General features: G+C 39.6%; 1 protein-coding gene across 1 annotated transcript in view; it reads left to right on the top strand.

Annotated features, from left to right (window-relative positions):
- The window catches only part of cpped1 (calcineurin-like phosphoesterase domain containing 1), a gene marked incomplete at its 5' end in the record, with an annotated part of 39,022 nt that extends 24,300 nt beyond the window's left edge, over nucleotides 1-14,722 (top strand). Inside the window, 1 exon segment of the mRNA XM_014028232.1 lies at nucleotides 13,709-14,722. Coding sequence (XP_013883686.1) covers nucleotides 13,709-13,935 — 227 coding nt within the window. The 3' untranslated portion in view covers nucleotides 13,936-14,722.
- Between the last annotated feature and the right edge of the window lie 754 nt (nucleotides 14,723-15,476).

The following is a 15,476-nucleotide window of genomic DNA, read 5'->3' as shown; positions in this document are numbered from 1 at the left end:
CATCAGGACATTAACAACTGATGTGGATGTTCGTTCAGTCATAGATCCATCTTGCTAATGTAACAGTTGGCTTCTGCTCTGAGAGCTCAGCAGAGCAGCAGCTGATAAGTTCAGCAGGCAGAAGCTCATTAGCTATGTTTACATGCACAAAATTTTTTGATCGAATTGAAATGTATTCGGATTAAATAATCCGAATMTACTGTTTACATGGACACAATCCGATCACGAAAAYTGTTTACATGCGCATTGTTGTAAACTTTCAGCTCTACTTCTGTGTTACAAATGTAAACAAAGCTCCTCTATGCGCTCAGGATGGACCCGTSTCAGCTTTTAATAARGGTAGAAACYTCGTTACTTGTCTCCTCGGTTGAGCTGCAGCCTGCAGATGAAGCAATACYTGCTTTTTATTTTTATTTTTTGTGAAGCAACATCTGCTGTTTGCCTCCTTGTTCATCTGTTAAGAGAGCGTGGAGGAAAAGTTCTGCYRGGTGCAGCGCAGCTTGAACGCTGCTGTCCCYCCTCCTGAGCAGAACCGGGTGAATGAAAGTCAGCAGACATGCGCACACAGGTCAGTTTTCAACAATCAGAATAAGATGATCCAATTAAGTGTTTACATGAACGTCATTCCGATTATTAATCYGCATAACCCACCCTTTTCATTCGGATTAAAAATTCATTCGGATCAAGCTCAATCGGATCAGAATAATCGGAGCGGGCTGTTTACATGGCGCATTTTTATTCCGAACGGCCATTTAATCCAATTACTTATATCCATGTAAACGTAGCTACTGTATGGCAGGCCGATATTACATTTATTTGGCTTCACCACATTTACATTCCAGTTATCTGAAATTGTTTAATGACTAGGACTGTGCACACTTAAGCCCCTTAAGGCCATGTCACACTATAACATTTTAGGCAACTTATGCCAACTTAGAYTTATTTTTGTCTAAATTYCTAATTTTACTTGAAGTACTGGTTATAACATCCATTTTATTTTGATATTGTTGAAAATTTGAGAAATGTTTTTGTTGTTGAAACCGCTTTGCAATATATATAAAACATTCTTTTGTACTTCTCTTATGTTCATTTGCACTACAGCAAAAATGCTGGGTTTGATTATTACAGTTTTCTGCAAAATAAATGCTCTAAAAATTACATTATCTTCACTTTTTATAATTTTCTACCTCACTATATACAATTGCCATGAAGGGATTCAATTTATACCYTAATATGAATTTGAGGTCATACTGCCCAGCCCTAGTGGCTTTGATCCTCACCAGTCCTCTGGCTCCCTGGTTCTAGTCTTATGGTGCTGGACTTGGAGTGAAACCTTCTGTGCATTGWGAAAAACATTGTTTGATGTTTGACTTTTTTGTCTTCCTTTGGTCAGGCTATTATACCAGCTGACACATTTTATACATTGTTTAAAAATCTAGTTGCTTAAGCCACACTGTCTTCTCAACAAYTTTGTATACCTTTTGCTAAAATGCCTTTTTTAGTTGTGTAAATTATATGGTTTGGKGTTAGAAAGGGCCCTGTGAAATAATATAATCTGCTTACTCCAGCAAATTTCCTCATGCTTGAAGCAGTTCATTGGAAGATACTGTACCTGTTTTCATCTTCAGTACTTTTTTATTTACTCAGTTTTCATAATTATTATATTACTTGCCATTTTATGCTCTGCCCCTTCTCCACTGTTGGTATTACAAGAAATTGGTGGGTTTTATTCTTTTTTATGGCCTGTATTACATAAACAGCTATGGTACTTGTATCTTGTATAATTTTTACTACATTTTATGGTTCAAATGAATCATATGAAATAGYTAAACTTGTACAATAAAACCTATGTGGCATCCTATACCCATGCTAGTCCTACTGGAGGACATGAGATGGGGATGCTGTATGGTGACTGATGGCTGAACATGATTTATGTGARGCAAGGATGCAAGAAGCATCGCCACACTACATCACTTGGTGTCCCTTTGTCATGCAAACGATTAACAGCCAGCATATTATGATGAATTATTCCCCTACCTGCACTGTGATGACAACCACTGTTCAACACAAGCACACACACTGAACGTTTTCTCCTACGCAGCTTTTTCTTACAGATCTCCTGATGATAGCTTTGTTTGAAGATTTATCAGGAGTTTCTGTCAGTAGAGTAAAGGCAAATATGAGTAAAGGTTTAAAGAAAAAATATATTCTCAAATGTTTTCAACTCAAGGGGGCTGGATTAGAGCTAAGTATTTGCAATTGCCAAATTGAATCATGTTGCCTGTATATTAGTGACCAAAAGATAAAAGTGCAATTATGGAAACTGAGAAAAAAAAGTTCTGGATTTAATGGTTTGTTTACGTTCCAACCCCCACCTATGGTCATGAGGCGTGGTTAGGTTAGGGATACAGATGCAAGCAGCTTATTTGGCCTATTTTGTAGGATGGTTGGGCTCAGTCTTTGAGATAGGGTAAGGAGCTTGTATCCAGAGGGACCTCAGAGTAGAGCAGCTGCTCCTCTGCTTAGYGTCACTGAGGTGGTTCATCCTATTAGAATACCTGCTGGATGTATTTTTGATCATGTATAGCTGATGTCGGTGAAGCCAGGTACAGAAAGTCTGCAGGATAAACACTGGTCAGCCTGCAGCTCCTGTCCTGAGTGAGCAAACCCCGTCCTCCACATGTCGCTCCTGAGCTACCCAAGACTCTGGTACCTAAAAGCTAACGCACTATAAGTTGTGTTCAGAGCATCGTTATCTAACAGATGTGTCCAATTTAGCTCATGCGACCAAACTCCCCTCCTCGTGAGACAGCACTGTTACAGGAGTGCGCCGCGGTGCGCACAGGCTGAGTTGTTCTGTGAGAGCCGCTGTTTCAGCTCTTCAAAACAATATTAACTCTAACAGATGTCTCTGCTTAGCGTTACACCCCCCATCCCCCCCCCCAAAAAATAAAATAAAATAACTGTTATTTTGGTAGTTTATCATAAATATCTACAAATTTCGTTCTTCACAATATAGCTTGCTTATATTTAGAACAATACTGTGACTGCACTGCTCTGTGATTCAATAAATGATCAAATATGAAGAAAAAATAATATTAAACTAGAAGCACTCATTTCCCCTAGCCTGCAATTGTGAATAATCCTTAAAAAAAWTTCCTGGATCCAGATTATGATTAGAAAAAAGTGAATGGAAACAGCATGATTCGAAAAAAAATTCTCTAATTTGCAAAAAAAAGTTTATACTGTCGCTTGAGGTGATTTTTGGGTTTTTCAAAAAAGTGTTCATATGCAAAAGGAGAGATGGAAACACATTTGCCAAATAAGTTGTGGTGTAGCGAACATTTACCTCACATGGTCGATCAGCTGTTCCCGCTGGCTGGACCAGTACCAGAGCAACTGGAGCCATGACTACAGCAGGACCCTTCTTCCGCTGTCGGCGTGCCGTCTTCTCAGTTATTCCCGTAACGTAAGGAGAATTGCATTTCTTTCTGTACGTCTTCAGAGAGCATGTAACAACGCCAAAAATAATTGATATGACAGAATAATTAGTACTTTCCCYATAGTAGCAACACGTTCCTGATAACTTCTCTCCATTGCTCTGAGATGTGTATCCCTGCGAGTTTGCGACTTCTACGTCCTTTATACTACAGGCTTGCGTCTGATGTAATTACTTTGCGTAGCCTGCTTGATTCGGCTTCATGCCAGTTGATAGAAACACCTGATTCGCATTTCGTGATCCGGACCATCACCAAAATTTAATGGTGTGTTCCTTTGGCCAATACCCACCAAATTTCCTGAAAATCCGTCCATATGTTTTTGAGTAATTTTGTTAACAGACAGACAGACAGTATTATCGTGCATTTATCATTATCAAGGTGAAGTGCTCAATATATTGTGATATTAATTTTAGGGCTTATCGCCCAGCCCTAGTCCCACAGGACAAGCTGGAAAGTGTCTCAGTGGAGAGAGAGCGGCCTGGGTTTTCGCTCCTGGACCTGTTGCCTCTGCAACTTTACTATGGATTAGAGTTAGGAGATGGAGACGGAGAAAGGAAAAAGGACAGCAGATTAAATAAACGTTTAATGTTTTTTTGCTTTTAGTTTGCATCAGTATTAATAATTACCATTTATTAATTTTAAGATGCCTTTATAATGGTTTAAACAGATCTTCATTATGAATTATTCGGTTGCAATAATTGCAGCATATACCGTTAGGTGTTGTAATGTACACAGATATTGTGGATATTGTCAGACTCTGCACACTCTGTATTTTMCTGCAACCCAGACTTGAATTCAATTTGACTCGGGGTAATTTTCCCAGTTTGCATTCAATATGTTTTCATCATTCTGACTGCTTACTCTGGATATTTTCTGAGTTCTCTAATAAAACCCACATTTACCCACCTGCCTCCCTCATTCTCACTCTCGCCTTTCTCTGTCTAAGAAAAAGACCAGTCTCCAAATGGGAATCTTTATCACACAGAAAGACATAAAAGATCCAGTGCTGTCAGGTGAATGGGACTTCCACAGAGGGTGAGACAAGAGCCAGCATTTTCAGAAAAGTCATTCKCWTTTTCCCAGACACAGTAAGATATATGGGTGTGTATAGAATTCTGGAGAGCTTTTCAAAAATACACACAAAAAAGGTGAAATCACACTTAATGATCCTCTACTGAGTGTGATACTGCTTTTATAAAGTGTCTTAACACACAATGAGGCTTTCATCTAGGCTTAGTGGGTAAAGCCAGACAATCTTTGAACAGTTATACGCTTCATTCTTTTGTAAAGCTGAATGGGCTTATTATTGTCTGTGAAAGAAGTGGGATTTTATTCATAATTGCAAGGACTATCGTAATAACAATATGCTATTAAGTGTTTAGTCCCACAAGGCCACCCATTCTAATGGTGCTGTAAGGCACTTGGGATAAAATGCACAGATGGTGATATAAATATAAGTTGGATGGATGCTGTTTTTTCTACACCAATGAAAGGCTATTTTCCCAGCAGGGTGCCAGCTGTTATCTTGGAGAATTGGCTTGCAGTAAGTCCTCCAACTCTCCAGTTTTTATTCCAACAGAAGACAACGGCAGTATTCTACAATTAAATCTCGCCTTTTTCTTATTTAAAGAGTAACTTACCCCAAAATTAACTTTTTTTAGTTGATAAACTGTCTAGAATGTGTCTAAAATGTTATGTAGTACTGTTTCTGTGCTAATTTTGATGTTTTTGTGTGTATTTGTTCAAATCTGTAATATTTGGTCTAAAAACATGTTTTTGCTGCTCATATGGGTGGAGCAGTGGTACTGCAGGCTAATTTGCATATTGGTTAACGGCTCTCCACGGTGACGTGTCTTCTCCACGGTTTCGTCACAGCAGCTGTGTTCTGGTATAAAAGCCTCTCTCTAAGACACGCCCCTGCAGCAGTCAGAGGGTGGAACAGTTAGCAAGCTTAGCATGATCGTCTGTTGACCTTCAGCCTCGGGTGGGGAGAGCTGACTGCTGCGCTGCGCTCTCTCTCCCTCTCTCTCCACACACACATGCGCACACACACACACCAGCAGTATGTCCTGCACAACGGGAGGGGAGGAGGGGAAAAAAGGGCTGAAAGACGAACCGGACCGAACTTCAGTCAAACAAGACCCAACACTTTTATTCCTGATTTAAACTAGTGATCTTGTGAGCAGTTGCAACTGTATGCTTTTATTTTTTCTGTCAGGCTGTCGGAGCACTCCACCTCCTCTGTCCGGGGCTGGTGTGGTGTCCGGGGCTGGTGTGGTGTGAGGCGGACAGAGCTCAGCAGAGGCTGCGGTAAAGCGCTCCAGGTCCTGATCCAMGGAGCCAACACGAGTCAGTCCCAGACTGAGCTGACTTGATCAAGTCCTCTCTGCCTCTGGTGAGGAGAGGGGTGAAAAATCCTCCACCTCAGACCGTTTAGAGATGTAACTATCTGCGTCGCTGTGGTCACTCTCCATGTAGCATCAATTATGCTAATGCTAGCAGTCACGTTCTCTCGTCCTGGCCACACCTCCGCTCTCTAACCCCCCCTTCCCCACCCACACCCCCTCCCCTACCCACTTTGATGCATTTTTCAAATTTTGCCTTGGGGCGGAGTTATCTTTTTCACAGGGGGGTAAGATACACTTTAAGGTAGGAATGCGCAATATAAACGATATACGGTAGAAACGATATAAATTTGTCCCATGATAGAGATCTGTAGTCTACCGGCCAACCGCGCAATTCTTTTTGATGATGCAACCAGCTGGAGTCGAAACAGAGGAACCGTGGCTGAGAGCGCAAATGAAGGGGGGGACACCCGGACCGGACCGGACCGGACCTGGTTCAGGTGTGCGAAAATGAACGCCGAACTATTTACATGTTTATGTGACGGCGCGTCCACCGGTCGGATGCCGACCGACCACACTGCCTGCTGCGGAAGGAGCGCGCGCCGCAGCACATGGTGGGGCAGCGAGGCGACAGCCAGTGCAGGTGAAGTCGGTGCTCCAGGACTCACAAAAGCTCACTGAGTCGGGACCTCGTTTCTCCTGCGGTCATAGCGCGACGCCACACGGCCGAGAGCGRGCTCGTTCCAAAGCGCAACTAGAAAACTCAGCCTTTACTGTCTCCTTGTACAGTGGAGAAGCGCCGTGGGAAAGGGTGACAGTCAGACTGTCTTTCAAAAAAAAAAAGTAAAGCATAAACGGGATGATTTTCACCCCGCTGGAGCGCGCACAGATTAAACACGTGGAGTGCAGAAAAAAATAATCTGCAAAGTCTGTAGAAAGGAATAAATACAATTTGTTTTACCACCTTAAAACAAAACAGGTGATTCCAAACACAACACCCAATGGATGCAGATATTTATTACATTAAAGTTGTGTGTGCGTGCGTGCGTGCGTGCGTGTGTGCGTGCGTGCGTCTGTGCTATTTGATTTAACCAGGTAGATCTCCCTTAAATTTTGATTTTTATGGGAGACTTAAGTGTCCCTTAAAAAGGATATTTTAAGGTCTAAATTTTTTACCTATACATATTTATTCCACTCAATTAATGTGATTTATTTATTTTCTATTATAAGTTTTATATCGTGATATATATCGTTACCGCCACCCATCGTAATGTATATCGTGATATGAATTTTTTGCRATATCGCACATTCCTACTTTAAGGCGAAGAAATTGTGGAACTGGCTCATCCGGTATTTTACCAGGAGTATCTAAGAATCCATAGTAAAAGATTTAAATCTATCTGAGAGACAGCAGCTACRAGGTTTCAAAGAGGTTAAAATCCTGAGCCGTAGCTTGTAAGGTGGCATCTCACCAGGCTGCAACTAATTGGAAAACATATTCATATTGGGGTTAGGCAGTATTGATATTTTTCATATCGTCGTATCTTTAGATAATACTGTGGTATTGGGTAATACCAGGGCGGGGCGGAGTGTGTGGAGTTTATGGTCTGTGGTATGTTTTTCTCCTGAAACTGAGAGGGATGAGACTGTTTTTTCTATAAGACTGCCTGCCATTGCAACTATCATCAAATAGGACTGTCATGTTCAGCAGAAAAAAGTAACGTATACTATTTATCATAACTCTGGTTTTATTTGACCTATCAACACAATTTAAAAACTGCTGTATAGTTTGAAGTGTCACTTTTGACACAAGTTGAAACAAAGTCTCAGAGAAAGAAATATATGATCCTAATGGGATTTGCCTGGTTAAATAATCAATCAGTCAATAAACAAATAAATACAGTCACCATGTTTCAGTACCAACTGCATGTCACAATACCGTCATACCACCCWAYCCTAATTRATAAGGYAGTCTCCAGAATGTTTTGCGACTTTTGTTGTAGTTTTAAACATACTGAAAATTTGTCACACAAATTGTTGTTGTGTGCATCTTAAACTAACTTGATTTGTCACTTTTAGTGGGCAAACTGTCCAATAATAAAACTTTTCTTGAGCTTGTTCAACATGCACACTATTTCTGCAGCATCACTCCAAACTGGAACTCGCAAAACGTCTTTTAATACTTTACAATAAGCCTGTCAAACAAAATCCAATATTACTAACCCCAAATTGAACTCAGAACATTCACGACTTCTAAAGAATGTCCCAGTTTTGTTCTCCAGTAAAACTCATTCGGCAGTTTAAACCACTAGGAATTTTGAGAAGTTATTTCTTGGTTGTGCACAGCTTCAGACGTAAGTTACAGTGTCTGTGCTAAAGTTTTATTAAAACTTATTCTGAAGCATAAAGTCATCATTTGCATATGGCTCATGGCTGCTGCTGTTCCTTGTGCCAATACTGGTTTGAATTTTGATAAATTTTTAATTAGGGATGGGGCAGATCCAGCATCGATATTGGGCTCTGATACAAACATAAATATTGAATTGGAATTTTCCAATGTATTGCCAAGTCACATTATGTCACCTCAGGACACTGTACACACACACACACACACACACACACACACACACAAAATCAATCTAAGGAAGCCAGCAGATTGTGTTGAATCACTTCATCAGTCTTTCATCCTGAGCAGTACATTGGCAACAGTGGAGAGGAAAAACTCCCTRTTAACAGGAAGAAACCTCCAGCAGAACCAGGCTCAGGACAGGCGYCCATCTGCCTCAAKCGGCTGGGTTTGGGGCACAGGAAAGAGACACAGAGAAACACGGAAGGACTGGTCCAGGTGCACCTTCCTCTGGAAGAGAGACYAAGAAAACACATTATTGATAGAAAATTTTGGTCTATCTTTAAAAGTAGACAGAGTGTCAGCCTCACAGACAGAAACTGGAAGTTGGTTCCACAAGAGAGGAGCTTCTTAACTAAAAGCTCTGCCTCCCGTTCTACTTTTAGAAACTCAAGGAACCACTTGTAAACCTTCAGTCTGAGAGTGACGTGTTCTGTTAGAAAATATGGGACAATAAGATCTTTAATAAGATCTATAAGATGAAGGTTTGTTGTTGAGAAGAAATTGTTATTTAATATTTAGTGTGACTTCGTAAACAAAAGAGATCTACAGTTGTGTCTAAAATAATAGTGTGTTTCAAATTGTGAATAAAGCTCAAAATCGTTAGAATAATTTTGTTTCAYTGCATTAGGAAAACTGCACATTATATTCTAAATCTAACCACGAAAAACAAATGTATCTATTTTTTAATCACTTTACAGAAAATGAAGACAACTGTTCAAAAATATAGCAGTGTCTGCATTTTTCTTTACAAACTTAAGTATTAACTGTATAAACTGAAAAATCTTTAGGATTTATCATTCCAATCAATCACTAAACTAATATTTAGTTTTAACCACAGTTTCTTAGAATGCTTCATTTGTGTTTTAAAGAGTCAAACAACTTCTGGCACCTGTGAACAGGTATTCAGCTCCAGGGTGATAAATAAATGTTAAAAAATAAAAATGTTTGTCCTGTGTGTTAGTGCACATTTTATCTTTTGAGGTGTGCATGGTTGGATTGCTATGAAAAAGCACTTTTTTTGTCCTGATGCATCTCCGTAATTCAGGTAGAAAATAAATGTTTTAAGTACAGTAGGTCCTCTGGACAGGTTCTTCTATTATGAAGCATTTTGTCTCTCCTCCAAGAGAATTCTTTAGTCTGAGTGAGGAGTTACAGGTAAACTCAGCCTTATAGGCAGTACTTCAACATGGTGGACAAACAAGTTAAAGATGACAATCACAACTGTTTGTTTACATGCAAAAGAAGACCATCAGCCCAAGGATTAATCATTGGAACATTCAATTGTTGGGCCTAAGCCCAAGGTCCACCAATGACAGTGTTTGATAATTCACAACTCTCTACCAATACATAAGCACAATTTTAAAACTTGCACGGCACAGACGATTTTATATTTCTGTTAAACATATCCAGTAATTGGTACCAATGCAGACAGGAACATTAGCACTTAATTTTCAAATTCTTTTAGCTGCATCAACCTGTAGAGGTTTTATGCAGCGACAAATTCATCACAAATAAATCACATGCATATGGGGGAAGCTCAACGTCACTGTGTGGTGGTGTGTGGGATGTGGTGACAGAATTCTGATGTATCGACACACATGTACACATTCCACCCCACACGCAATTTGGCGACTAATCGTGGTGCCAGTGGTAATTTCACACAAGGATGACAAACTTTTATAATCTTTAAAAAAATATTCTTTGGATTATGGATTATGTCTATCACTTCCTTACTATCTAGGCATCTTTCTCCTCTAAGGTGAGGAAAAGGACTTTGCTGTTGTGGGTTTTGTGAGAACATTTCCCTCAAATGCTAACTGACTCATCAGGTGATCCCATCGGGTCTTTTATTCCACTTCACACTTTTCCCCCCTCATTCACAGTGATTTAATAACTAAGCTGGGTGGGTCCTTGTAGATAATTTCAAATGCTTGCACAAACGATCTGCACCACAGAATACACAGACACACCTGTGTGACCTTAGTCATACAGAATAATTAGAACATAGAGGACATTTATGGCCTTTTTGTGTTCAACAGCAAGGTCATGGTGCATTTATAAATGTTGAGAAGCTATTTTGAGTCTTCCTAGTTAAGTCGGATGACTGGAGAGAAAGCAGGGTTGCATGAAAAAGCTGCTATCTCACACAGCACCTAAACACAAACAGATTGATGAAATGTTTGGACCATAATAATAGGTACAGGCCTGACTGAAAGTCACAGATGGTTGGGTGCATGCAATTGTATACCAGGGTTTAACAGGAAAATATATTCACTCAGGCATACACTCAAGCTTAAATTAACAATTTCCATCTGTGGCAAATGAATAATTTAATGGTCCACCATGTGCTGTCCTCCACAGATTCTTATACTAATAAAAATTTAGGTCACATTTGTGTTCAGCCGGTCGAGGCAGATGGCCGCCTGTCCTGAGCCTGGTTCTGCTGGAGGTTTCTTCCTGTTAAGGGTAGGGCTGCGCAATATGTGCGGTAGACGGTAGATACGGTATGAAGTTGGCCTACGGTAGAAATTTACCCTCTACCGTCATTATGTCATCGCACCTGTGTGAACAGGGCTGTGAGTGCAGAGAACTGAGCAGGAGGAGTTTGAAATAAAACGAAGAAATTATAGCGTTTTCAAACATGTAAAGAAAATAAATCCTCAAAATTTCCCCCTCCCGCTGTAGAAAAGTTACGTGGGGATCATTTCCTTCCTCCCTCCCTCCACGTCGTACAGAGCGAAGCTTTAATAGCAGTTTTTTCACACCCAATTGTTGGAGAAAAAACTTGTTTTWATGTATTGTTACCCCAGAGATGATAAAAAAAAAAGACGTGGACCTTCCTTCAGTCATAAATCCATCTTGCTAATGTAAAGTCAGCTTCTGCTCTGATGGAGAAGATGATGAAGATGAGCGCGCAGCAGAGCAGCAGCTGATAAGTTCAGCAGGCAGAAGCTCATTGTATGGTAGGCAGATATTAAAGCAAAAATGCTGGGTTTGATTAAGATTAGTTTTCTGCAAAAAAAACTCTAAAAATTACATTATCTTTACTTTTTATGATAGTTTTCTACCGCGATATACTGTATACCGTTACTGTGAAGGGATTCAATTTATACTGTGATATGAATTTGAGGTCATACCGCCCAGCCCTAGTTAAGGGGGAGTTTTTCTTCTCCGCTGCTGCCGGTTTACTGCTCAGGATGGGAGACTGTGATGAAGCGAAGATTCGACACAGTCGGCTCGCTTCTTTAGATTTATTTATTTATTTATTTATTTATTTTTATTTTTTTGCGTACAGTGCCCTGAGACAAGTTGTTGTGACTTGGCGCTACTGTAAATAAACTGACTTGTTCTGATGCAGTTTGATCATGATGAGTCAGATTATTATCCTGATACTGACAGCAAAGTTGTATTTGGACATTTAACTTAATCCTCAGAAATCTGTAATTTTCACAAAAAAAAATCCATTGTACTTTCACATCTTTTAGCGGGGTAGGGAGGTGTTGAGTTTGGAGCAGACAAGTGGACTGTGGGCCATGGAGTGAGGARGTATAGAGGCGCAGATGACAGTGGCCATGTTTCTATCAATGTTTATGTGCATTTTGAAGTATCYCATTAGAAAACGTGGATGGAAATGGCAAAATTCGCAAAAATGTCCTCATTTTCGTGAAAAAGTTTATACGCTTGTTTGAGGTGGGTTTTGGATTTTRTGGAAAAGAGTTTATACACAAAAGGGGAGATGGAAACACATTTGCTGAATAAGTTCTGACGCAGCAAACATATTTCTCACATGACTGATGAGCTGCTCCCGCTGTCCAACAATTCTACCAGCTGCTGCTGTGGTTGCAGCTGGACCCTTCTCACTCTGTTGGGGTCTTTCTGGATATTCCTGAAGTAAATTTTGTAAATGATCAACTAAATGTTAGATCCAGTATTGTATTTTTACCATTTCTGATCATTGCAGCTTTACGTTTAAACAGAATGAGAGTTGGTGTGCGTCTTATCAATGTGTGTTCCTGCTATAGCACAAACAAAAGCTGGTTACATTCTGACGTCTGACATAAAGTCACCACCTTCAGGGGTGGAACCAGGAAGAGCCTGAYGAGATWATAAAGTTGAATCATGATGGGTAGAAGTTGTTAGTTTTGTAGAGTCTCTGCTTAGAGCAGCCTGGGACAATCTGGGCTGCTGTTTTATTTGGGTTTACGATGAAGGCCTTTTTACTCTGAGGCCTGTCTACTGTGTAGCTGTGAAAATGATTGGAGTCAAAAACGAGAAGAAAGTTTTGASAAGAGATCTAAGTGTTCCTGCTATTATTCAGACGTCCATTTTTGAARGACWCTTTTCTACATTCCCATAACGTGAAGAGAATTGCYTTTCTTTTTCTACGTCTCCAGACAGGATCTAACAGCGTTGACATCGCAGTTGATATGACAGAATAATTACAACTTTCCTGATAGTAGCAACACATTCTTGATAACTTTTCTCCATTCTCCCGAGATGTGTAGTCCCTGTGAGTTTGCAACTTTACTTCCTGTTTACTACAACCATGCATAAAGTCAATGTCTGACGTAATTAGACTTTGTGTAGCCTGGATGATTCCCTCCAAGCCATTATATAGAAACATGTCTGATTCACATTGCTTCTTTTTTTATTTTCTTCCTTTTTTCAACATTTTAAAAATTAATTTGAATGGAAACACAGCTAGCATCTGCAGCGGCAGAGCAGCATGGAGGGAAGGATGAGAAGGTGGTGAAATTATTTCCTTACAGCCTGCCGACTGAGACTAAATTTGAATGAAAGTTGTTTTTAAAAATCTGTAGGATRACCCTATATGTCTTGCAAAACATCTGTGTAATATACGGATAATCTGTACAACTTGACATGTATGTATCTGCATTAGAAGCTGTTTTTAAATTGATGTGGAGGTATCCTTACCTCCACTAATGTCTTTCTCTTGCACCAACRACAATACATTTTTTATTTTGTCATATTTTAGCTTCATGTCTCARCTGAAAGAGATTCTCTTTATGTAAACACTTGCAATTAAAAATTAAAGCAGCTCATTTCTACTGAAAATCTCATCACCTGCATGTTTGTAAATTAAATCCAGCCACTAAAATGAAGTTTAAACTACTAAGATTCCCCGTTTAATAAGTTTATTTTATTTTGTACTGCTGTAATAAACTTGGTATGCACATTTATTTTGGTCTCGTCCTATCTGTATTCCTACACAGGTGTGAAAGCGGTCTTTGCTGGACATTATCACCGAAATGCAGGCGGCTGTCATGGTGGTCTGGACATGGTCATAAGTTCAGCCATCGGCTGCCAGCTCGGTGAGGACACCCACGGTGTTAGGGTGGTGGTAGTGACTGAAGACAGCGTCGTTCATCGTTACCACAGCCTGGAGCAGCTGAAAATACAAGGCATGGACAAAGAACTCAGGAGACTTCTGCAGGTCTGAGGGCCGGTTCATCTAATGCTTGGACTGTCCTTAAAGAAATGGATTTTTTAATGGATTTTAATTGTATTTTTTTTTTGTTTTGTTTTTGAACCTGTATTTTTAAAAGTTTCCTGAATGTGTGACTACTTTTTGTATATTGTAAATGTCTAAAATGTAACGAGCTAAAAGTGGATACTTGTAACCTTCCAGAGGCAGAACTTTGTCTCAGGTGGACCAGCAAGCCAAGTTTAAAGTAGCTAGTACTGTACATCTGAGCAGAAGTTAGACAAAAACAATCATTTTAAACCACAAGAAAGGAAACTCYTTAAAAAATTCAGATTTAATACTGTTTGATTAAACACAACACTAAAGGACTAATCTGAAAACTGCRAAGATGAAAAGTAGTTTGGAGTAATTATAAGACAGTAGCAAAGTTATGTAACAAAAATATAAAATGTTGAAATTTCCTTTAAATGATATTTGACACATCTGTAAATGTTTCATTGCCACAGTTTGATGCTTTGTTGACTAATCTATGCAAGTTTTGTCACATTATCCTGTTAAATTTTATGTTTAACTTTTTAACACTGCTCTTGCACACAAAATAATCAGAGTATAGTTTATATTTTCCTGAACAGTATGAGTGAAACCTTTGAATTGATACTGAAGCTGTAACACTGGATAATGTGCTGCATTAATAAATGTGCTTTCTAAGGATTTATAGACCTCACAGCTAACAAAGAAATGTGTAAAAAATTACATGTGAACATTACAAACAAAATTAAATGATGTCTTGTTTAAACCCTGTTCACACTGGATAATACACCTGCTGCACAGTGGATTGTTTTATGTTATATTGAATTCATGATAGTTTCAAGAATGCACAAAACTTTTGTACTGAAGTCCTGGTGGTTTATAGTTGGGGCAATGTTGCAAAGTCCTGGGTGGAGTGTGGTAAAACCTGATGGTAGTGTTTCTTGTAGAGCTCACATGCACTGATTTGGCCAGCCACAAATTAAAGTAGCATCTGTCATCTTGGCTTAATATCTAGGCTTCAACCTCAACATTTGCACACCACACCTCCCCTCTTTTAAATACGTTATGACCCCCGCACGCAGTGATTTTTGATCAACTGTATCACGGAAATGGCTGCACTGATCAACATGAAATTTGGCAGTAATGTAGATGTGTCTGACCTACATTGCACCAGCTAATGGTTTTACCATGGACCCCATATTTGAGGAGGGGGCTCAATTTAAATAGTGGGTGTCTGGACATACAAAATGSTTATAACTCAAAAACTATTCAACATAGGAGTATTATGTTCTGATGCATCTCAATAATCCAGGTAGAAAAAATCAAAAGGAAAAAATTAAGTAGGTCCTCTGGACGGGTTCTTTAGTGAAACATTTCATCTCTCCAAGAGACTTCTTCAGTCTGATGAGTTTCAGGTGAACTCAGCCTTATAGGGACTGCCTCCACAGGGACAAACAGGTTAGTCACATGCAAAAGAGGGCCATCGCCTAACAATAGTCTTGATTAGCTCTATTGTTCATAGAGGA

This window comes from Austrofundulus limnaeus, unplaced genomic scaffold (assembly GCF_001266775.1).
Source record: "Austrofundulus limnaeus strain Quisiro unplaced genomic scaffold, Austrofundulus_limnaeus-1.0 Scaffold5, whole genome shotgun sequence".
Classification (NCBI taxonomy): Eukaryota; Metazoa; Chordata; class Actinopteri; order Cyprinodontiformes; family Rivulidae; genus Austrofundulus; species Austrofundulus limnaeus.
This window is presented reverse-complemented; position numbering and strand designations above follow the sequence as displayed.